General features: G+C 42.8%; 1 protein-coding gene across 1 annotated transcript in view; it reads left to right on the top strand.

Annotated features, from left to right (window-relative positions):
• LOC128425199 (WD repeat-containing protein 7) overlaps window positions 1–9655 on the top strand; it is a 61137-nt gene that overhangs the window by 33223 nt on the left and 18259 nt on the right. Inside the window, exon 23 of the mRNA XM_053411731.1 lies at window positions 8131–8358. Coding sequence (XP_053267706.1) covers window positions 8131–8358 — 228 coding nt within the window. The remainder of the gene's footprint in view (window positions 1–8130; window positions 8359–9655) is intronic.

Below are 9655 nucleotides of genomic sequence, written 5' to 3'. Positions count from 1 at the left end.
TGTATGAAGATATTATTATATTACAGACAGACGAGTAAAGTTATTGTCTAAATGGTATAAATGTACAGGAATGTTTTTTTATGGTTTGTCACAGACGCACCGATAGCAGGTAATGTTCAGAGGAGAGCCGATGAAGAGGTATTGGGGTTAAAAGTCGGTCGATGAATCTATAAAATTTTATTTAATTTTATCAAAACATCCTCTGTTATTAATCCTGATAGAGGAAAAACTTAAAAAATAACTAAACCAGAAGAAAACACTTAAGTTCAATAGATGTCTTGTATAACATCACAAAATAATGAGCAAAGACAGCATATAATATATATGTATATATGTATAGCAATTGTTTTCCGTTATAAAAACGTTATTATAAAAATCTATATATTAAAGTTAATGGTCAAATGTTAAATATTAAGGGTTTGATAACGACATCTTGGGAATCATTGACTATTTTTATTAGACAGAAATCCTCCGATGTTTTACTCCCTAATATCGGCTTCGGCTTCAAGAAATCCATTTCCAGCCGTTTGTCTTGAGTTGCTGGTGCAAGTGCGACACCTAGTGGCAGCGAATATTGTAGAGGATTTTCCGGTCTAACGCAAAACTACGTAAAAAAATAACGTACTATCGGTCTGAAACACATCGTAGAAGGTTTTAAAACATTCATTTAAAAATCTCCTTAAAGCTGTGGAAAACAAACAAATAGAAACAAGATCAGCTGATAACTGAATTCTATTACTGCTGGAACCAGTGCGACACCTAGTGGCGGTTAGTGTTATGAATATTATAGAACCTGTAAAGTCTCATATTCGTCTCATTACTCCGGCAGAGGGACGCTGGGTCATCGTGGTGTTTTAATGGGGAGCCTTCGGGCCTGTGGGCAGATTCAGATGTTCATACTGGTCCCATTGATCAGGATGAAGCTCAGTTTCCACCTCAGAGACTCAGATCCTCGTCCCAGTAGCAACACACTCGAACCCACTGAAACTCTCTTATCGGCTTAAATGGAAATGAGATAATGGGAAAAAGCCAAAGAGAGAATCAGCAGAAGAAGTCTGAGTCACATTAATGTGTGTGTGTCCCTAAGAGGTCACTGTGTTTATATATATATATATATATATATATATAATATATAATATCTTTCTACCCTTTCTCACTGTGTGATGAGAGGATTGTTTCCTTTTCCCTCTCTCTCTCTCTCTGGGTTCTTTTCATCTGGAGGAGCTGGAATCTAATTCTGTCAGACGTCTTTGATTCTTCTGTGAGCGACGGAGCCTTTAGTCAAAGTGATTTCTTCTTCATGAGGCTCCACCGCTGTCTCTGCATTAGGGAAATTATCATCCAGAGCCGTTTCTCACAGAGCCGTGAAACGCATGAATGTGACAGCGGCAGTGACGACAAACTGTGTGTATTAAAAACCTGTCGCATCGCAAATTAAACTGCAGAACAAACACATCACTGATTATGGAAGATAAAATAATAGATCACCAGTCGGTGCTTTCAGCTCTGAACTGAATTATAAACTGGGACAGAGTTAATGGTCCTTCTGCAGAGCTCCTGGTAGAAACTGGGTTTTCCTGATTTAAAATATAACAGAAAAACAAGCAATGCTAACTTTTTTTTTTTTAACAATATATTTATTGAGTTTTACATATAAGAAACATACATTCAAACATTTATAAACATACAAACGTTTATGAACACCCCCAACCCACAATCAAACACTCAGGGTAAAGAAAAAGAGGCAGAAATTAAATAACTTAAATAAGATTAAATAAAATAATTAAAAAAATACATTAAAATATAAGAATAAATGGAAGTAAATAAAGACATAAATATACAAATAAATAAAATAAAATTCCAATCAATCAAATCAAAAGCCTAGATAAAATAACTAATCTCTTATTCATAATATTAGTTAATGCTAACTTTTTATATTGTCGTGATTCCATGTAACGAAGGAACCGACTGCAGATGAGACGATCTACTTCCTGTTTACGTCACATGACCAGTGTACGTGAATGGTCACTTAACGCGTGTTTTCAGGTGTGTTAGCGTGGACGCAGGTTGTTTCTGACACGGAGCCCAACACCCAGTGGATTCTGATGGTTTGAGTTTTAAAACGTCTCAGTGTGGATGTAGCCTGGAAGTCAATTCATTGAGTTGTGATGTGAGCGCGTTGTAACGTCTAATAACCATAAATCAAACCAATCTGAAATGGAGCAGCTCGAATCTGCCTCATCTGAAGGGGGTCGTGTGTCTGAGGGACTCCTGCGTCCTGACGGAGGACAAACAGCAGGTTCCCTCCATCAGGACTTATATCCAGTTTGTTTGTGGCGGCCGCCCCTCTGCCCCCGCCCCCCCACCCCCCCACCCGTCTCCCGTACTGTCTAATTGAAGCTCTGTGTTTCCAGCGAGCGCAGATAGCTCCTCCGTCTGTGTCTTAAGACGCTAAAATACACTTAACCTTCAGGTGGAGTCCGGCGCTCCGAAGGGCAGCGGCCCAACCGGGACTCAAATCTTTTTTCTCTATCAACTTAATTGTGTTTTCAATTATTTCCCCCAGATTTTCTGTCTCTTGACATTTGCTGTAAGGACGGTGTTTACCCCCCCCCCCCCCCCCCACCCACCAGCAGCCCTTTGTTTTACGGGGTTGTCTTTTCCTTCCGTCCACAGACGTAGAGATAAATTTGTCTTCCTGTTTATCCTCTTCTTTGACCGTATGGCTGAAGTCTTTTCTCTCCTGCTCCCTCCATCGTTCTCACATCAGCTTCCTGCTGCTATTGATCCCCCCCCCCCCCCCTCGCTCCCCGGTGATCAGGTTTTACCAGTCTCCCATTGATTACCAATGGAGGCAGCGCTGAGGTGCATGATGGGAAGCTGGCGAGGTTGCAGCACAACAGGGGAGAGATGGGAATGTTGTCGGTTTGATTTTCTTGTGTAGTTTCTGCTGTTCTGTTTGTGTTATCTCATTAATATGTGAAGAGTTTATTCATCTCTGCAGATCTTTGTCTCTTTATGATCTTATTTCACCAAGACATGAACAGCACAGTTATATAATATTATTACTTAAGATTTCCGTTGAATTTCGTAAGTCTGAGGTGTATAATTGTAGTTGTATATGGTTTGTAAAGTAGATTGTGAGTATACGCTGATATTCAGGATATTCAGTGCAGTAGATACAGAATCTGTGTCCGTCCGGGACTTTAAACTTCAGATCTGACTTGTTTGATTCCGGCCGTGATGAAGAGACACTGTCACTAGACTTCAGTATCAATAAAGTTCCAATACAGTCGCTATATAAACTATGAGTTAAAGGAGGTCTTTACTTTTACTTTCATTTGTTTGAATTGTGACTAAATTAAATACTGAAGATAATTAAACTGTTTTTATTATCTGGACGACAGAAGCTGGTTTTCAAGGAGAAGTTAATTGGTCGAGAGCTGACCCCAATCTGTGTGTGTGTCCGTGCGTGTGTGTGTGTGTGTGTGTGTGTGTCTGTCTGTGTGTGTGCGTGTGTGCACTTATTGATCACTCCTCTTCAAACAAAGAAATCAGCTCTGCTCCTCTTTCTTTCTTTCTCCCTCTGTTTCTCTCTCTGTCTTTCCTCTTTCTCCTGATCCTCCTTTGTCCACCTTCTCTTTTCCTTCATCCCAACATCTTTCTATTCCTTTTTCTCTTGTCCTCCATCTCTCCATCATTCCTCTAATTTGCATTTCCCTCCTTCCCTCCTGCTGTCTCCCCCCCCCCCCCCAATCCATCTTACCTTTGTCCATTTTCACAATTTTTCCATCATCGTTTCCTTCGTCCATCCAAATACCCCTCATCCTTATTTTTCTTCTCGTATCATCTCTTCTTCTTATCTCATCCATACATTCATTTTATTAATTCTTTAATTTCATTCTGTCTTTGGATTCGTCCTCAGGATTTTGTCACTGAAAGGTCTTTAAATTTACTTTACCACTGATGCAGCAAAGCTAAACAAATTTCCATTTATCATTCCAGGTTTGACTTGAACCGATTACATTTCAGTAGAAACAGGAAACTTCCCTCAGTAGAGGTTCTTCCTCCACGACGTCTCTGAGAAGTTCATAACTTTACAGAGATCGCTCGGACTCCACAAGTTGCTGCATTACACCATCCGGCCCCTTTTTCTAATAGATTCCTTCCCTTATGGATAATGTCATTTCAGCCAGAAAGGCTTTTTATCCCAATCCATTTCTGGTTTTATGAAGATTTAGCCGAGCAGCGGCGGACGCAGCGCTCGTCCATCCCCCTCTTTAGTTTATTGGGTTATGTTTGGGAGCAGGTTGGCCAACAAATAGGATTTAGATACAACGTTATTACAATAGATCTGCCAGTCGTGAAGGAAGCCGATCGATAGGCTTCAAAAATCAATCAGTCCTGTCCACACGCCGAGCGGCAGCAGGTACACGGACAGGAAGTGATGCAACCTGCCGCCGCGCCGCAGAGAGACGCACAGCGGACGAGTGGTGAAGGTTCAGGGCTTCAGAAGGTGAAGCACACGACCTGGGCAGCATTTTGATTTAACAATTACCTGGACTTATAATAATAATAATAATAACAGTTCCCACTCTTATCTGGTGCCTCTACAAAGTCTGGAATCTCCACTGGAGTCAATAGAAGCGATCAAGCGTCAATTTTGTAATAAGTCTCTTCAGAAGTGGATTAGTTTAAATACAGAAGTATTAAGAATTAGTAATTCAAATTAAACGATAAAGATTATCACACAGAACAAGTTATTTGTGCAGCAACAGCTTGGAAATGAGAAATCAAACCTTTCTGCAGCTGCTCTCCTTCAGATTCACTGTATTCGTTCCATAAACTGTAAAATAAAGATGGACGACGTCACGGCTCCCAAAAGTGAAGCCAAAGTGTCTCGATCGCCCCCTGGTGGCTGGCCGCAGTATGGGTCATAAACCCCATCAGGCATCATGGCTGAGAACTGAGGCTGACTCAAGATGGCGGCGCCCCTTATCCATTTACTTAAATATTTGAACAACGGGAGGAAGTGGCGATGCGTCGTCCATGTTTATTTACAGTTTATGATTTATACTTCAGCTGCCACTGGTTTTTCCCCAGTTTGAATATCAGAAGCAGAGACCAGTGACAGAGTGGCAGCTCACAACGAACCAATCAGGTGTCAGAAGGTGTGACAGACTTGCTCCATCACTGGTTATTGATTCTAAGTCGCTCTAACCAATCACCACATCGATCACCACAGTGTGGAGGTTTTACACCCGGCTCCTCGAAGGTTCTTTAAAAACAACGTCTCGATATCGTCTCTGAAACCTCGTGAGTCTGAATCCGTCTCTCGTCCGTTTCACTTTCTCTTCGTGGATCTGAACTTTTTGCTCATTCTTCCGGGGAGTCTATCTCTAATGCTGTTATCTACTGGCCCAGTCTGGCCCGAGGTATGGATGCCGTCTGTAATCCATTTATCAGAGCCGGCCGCTGGGCCTTCTTCCAAATGACAGCTGGCCTTTAGCAATCTCATTATGAAGCGCACCAGGATATAGTATGGAAATATGGAGGAGGGAGGCTGGGCTGAGCTCCGAGGAGAAAACTCACCGACCAGATATTAGGATTTTATATATTTTCTTCAAAGTCCTTTTGCACTTAAAATTAAATTCTTAGAAATTGCTCATCATTCTTCAATCATCTGTTTTGGTTTTTATGTGTCACTGCGCTGTCATCAGCTGTCAATCAAACCTTGTGAATGAAGTCAAACCGTCTTGATCGCCCCCTGGTGGCTGGCTGCAGGATAGGTCATAAACCCTCTCTCCTCCATGTTATCAGATGGGACATTGGCCAAAATACACAAAACATACAAAGTACACATTAAATATATTATCATTGTCATTTCAGGTCGTTCTTATCCCACTGATGTTTGTTCAAGTGTTTCTGATCAGTATGGTTTTAATTAGTAATTAGTCAAAACAGGTGGAGACGTTATGATTGACAGCTGACACTGACTCCTGATTGGCTCCAATCTTCTTTAACGGACTTTCTGTTTGTTCGGTTTGATCCGAAAAACCTCCAAGACTGATTTTTAAATTCTCTTCATTCTGTAAACTAGGTTCATGCTTTTCCATAAATACGTTCAAACTAATAATAATGAGAAATATTCTGTCGCCGTGCGGCTCCTGTTCACGACTTTATGAAAACATTTCTTCAGCTTCAAACGTCTTTGTCTCTTTTCTTCCTCTGAGCTGCGACGCTTTGTTTTCATGAATCACCGACATCATCAACAATAAGGTGACATTAATTTATACAACTTTTGTCAAGAGAAAACTCCATCATGAATATTAGCAGAAACACCCCCACTCTATTTATCACCCCTTCCCTGTGTGTCCCCGTGTGTGTGTGTCTGTGTGTGTGTGTGTCCGTGTGTGTGTGTCCGTGTGTGTGTACCCGGTACTTGTTCCTCTGCCATACAAATCCATAACAATGCTGTGCTCGCTCATGCAGAGAGAGAGAAAATAAGAAATGAAATCAGAGGGTGGACGCAGTGGGAACGAGTGTGTGTGTGTGTGTGTGTGTGTGTGTGTGGGGGGGGGGGGATCCAGGTATTTGTGTTGTGTTGTGGGGACCTAACCTCCACACACACACAGTCACATTAAGGAGACTCGTCTTCCTCATTAGGACAAAAACAAGTCCTCACAATAAAAATCCTTAAATTATAAAGTGAGGACATGTTAAGATTAGATTTAAGTTAAGGGTTAGAAGAGTAGTAGTTACGATAAGAGTAAGTGTGTGTGTGTGTGTGTGTGTGTGTGTGTGTGTGTGTGTGTGTGTGTGTGTGTGTGTGTGTGTGTGTGTGTGTGTGTGTGTGTGTGTGTGTGTGTGTGTGTGTGTGTGTGTGTGTGTGTGTGTGTGTGTGTGAGAGAGTGAGACATACACACTTATACACAAACAGTTTTTATGTGGGTCTTTTGATCCAAGGTGAGTAAGGGGCTTTCATCTCCTACTGTGATTCTACACACGCGCACACACACACACACTCACACACTGTATTCCCCTCTTCCCCACTGTGTGGACCCTGTTACACACACCCACACACAAAGGAGGTTATTTTGAGGTTGTCGTCATGAACACAATGGAGGGACACGCACACAACGCACGTGTCCAAAATCCTTCCAGAGGTCCCGTGTGTGTGTGTGTGTGTGCACTGTGACTAAAGGCTTTCAGCTGGACAATAAGACGTGTGCCTGCCTGTGTGTGTGTGTGTGTGTGTGTCTGTGTGTGTGTGTGTGTGTGTGTGTGTGTGAGTAATGGTTAATACCAGGACAATGGAAGTGTGCCTGTTCAGTTGTTATCAGCTCACTGGAGACTCACAGGCCTGCTGGGTTTTTTTATCCCGTTTTTTGTTAACCACCTTTCAGCTTGAAAAGAGCGAAAGAGAAAGAAAATGAAAAGAAGTAAAAGAAATATCCCACCCACTCTTTCTTTCTCTCTACAACACGTCTGAAAGAAGAAGGAAACACACAGATGTAGAGAACCTGTCCAAACTGAACTGGTTCTGTTAATTGGTTCAGTGAGTCACTAAAACGTCTGAGTCCTGTTCACGTCTCTCAAGTTTGAATTTTCAGTTTATTACATTTTATTTTTCATCTGACAGACGTTGGATGGAACCGGACATTTTTCTTATTTCTTCAGTGATGCTTGAAATATAAAAATAAAAGAATTAAGCTTGTTATATGCTGAACTATTGTGTATTTATTTTCACTTCTAGTCCAAAGGCAGTTGTCTCATATGTTTCTTTTAATTCTGATATACATTGATATATTTCAAATGTATTAATTTGTGTTATAGTGCATCATCAGAAGAGGTTTGTGGCTGTTTGGTTTTTGCAGATTCTGTTTGGTCCTGAAGAAAAACTATTTAATAAAATGTTGATGGTATATGAAAAAAAATAGCTTTTTCAGCCTCTGTCTCAAACACTTGGTTTTTAGCTCTTGTCTCTTTAAGTTTTTCATTGTTGACTTTTTAACAATTTACTTAAATATTGAACTAGACAATGAAATAAATAAATAGGAAACAAACTAATGGAATAAACACGTAGTTAACAAAGTGGGTGGAGTTGAAGTCTCTCTCTGTCTCTACCAGGTTGTCTCTCCAACCTTCCACCAAATGCCAAGAAGATCTCCAACTCGTATGAGGAGCGCCGTAAGCAGGCCACGGCCATCGTGCTGCTCGGGGTCATCGGGGCCGAGTTCGGCGCCGAGATCGAGCCGCCCAAGGGCGCGGTGCGGGCTCGGACCGGCGGACAGGCGCCCGAGGGCTTCGGCCTGACGAGCGGGGGGTCCTCCAACTACTCGCTGGCCAGACACACTTGTAAGTACAGAAAACACACACATGCACGACACACTCTCACGACACACAACACTTTTTATCTTAGAATTTGACCGAAGTCAGGACGACAGCGGCTGAAGCTTCTGAGGATCTTCAGTCTTTAGTTTGTTCTGTACTTTACCGACTGTGACATTTAAGGTATGTGTGGTTAAGAAGGTGACGCCGGGCTCCTTCCAAGGCGAGTGAAGTCTCTGGGCGTGGGGCAGACAGCAGCAGCAGCAGGAGTGGCGCTGATATTGTTATTGATTTTCCTCCTTTGTGCCCCTTTTATTTTTCTGTAATCTTGTTTCGCCTTTAATTTCTTCCCCTGCACCGGTTGCCTCGGTGCTGTATCGCCATTTCTGCCAGACACAGAAAGACCTTCTGCTCCACCTCTGGTTTCTAACCGTGGACTCCAGCGCCCTCTGAATATCCACCTCTCGTTTGAGGGATTGACTCAAGTTTGGACATTAAAACTCCTCAGCAAATAAATCCTAACCACGCCGGTGACCCCTGACCCCTCGAGCAGCCTCGCTAAGGCCGCGGGATTATCAGCAAATATTTAGAGAAAGACGTTCTCATCAGATTGAGCTGCTCTGAACCAGGATGTGGACGTTTGATGAGCTCACACGTTCTAACCCTAACCCTGCAGCCTGTGTCTCTGTCTCATTCAGACGCACTGAGATGCTCAGGCTCTCGTGTTGTGGTGGTTTTTCCAAACTCTGAGTTGCACGACTGACAAAGTAGAAACTTCAGTGCTGGATTAGAGGTGAGGGGAGAGATGGAATTGATTTTCATCCACCAAGCTTGACACCTTAAGGAGCTTGGCACTGACACACACACACACACACACACACACACACACACACACACACACACACACACACAGTGAGTCCAGCCTGTGCCACACTCCGCCTGCAGCGTTGGACCTTGGTGGGCATCAAACCTGCACTAAGCAGAGCTGCTCTTCCATCCCGCTGCTCCTGAGCTCTGATTGGCTGCCTCTGGGGGCATCCGCCCAGCGACAGAGCCTGTACCCTCACTGATAGGCCGTGGAGCATGATGCTGCTTAGTTGGACCGGTACACAGCTGCTGGCTCACCTGTGGACACACAGACACACACAGACACACACACCTCTGGCCTGGGTCATCAGAAGAAAACAAACTCGAGATTTAATTGATCCCCTTGAGCTGCGCCTGTTTAAAACCCTTGATTCATTAAGACATTGTGATACTGGCAGAACTCTGGTACCCGACCTATTCTTACTTTATTTATTTGACTGAATATGGTGAAATTCCC

This window comes from Pleuronectes platessa, chromosome 19 (assembly GCF_947347685.1).
Source record: "Pleuronectes platessa chromosome 19, fPlePla1.1, whole genome shotgun sequence".
NCBI classification, from domain to species: Eukaryota; Metazoa; Chordata; class Actinopteri; order Pleuronectiformes; family Pleuronectidae; genus Pleuronectes; species Pleuronectes platessa.
The sequence above is the reverse complement of the archived record's forward strand: the minus strand, read 5'-3'. Positions and strand labels throughout refer to the sequence as shown.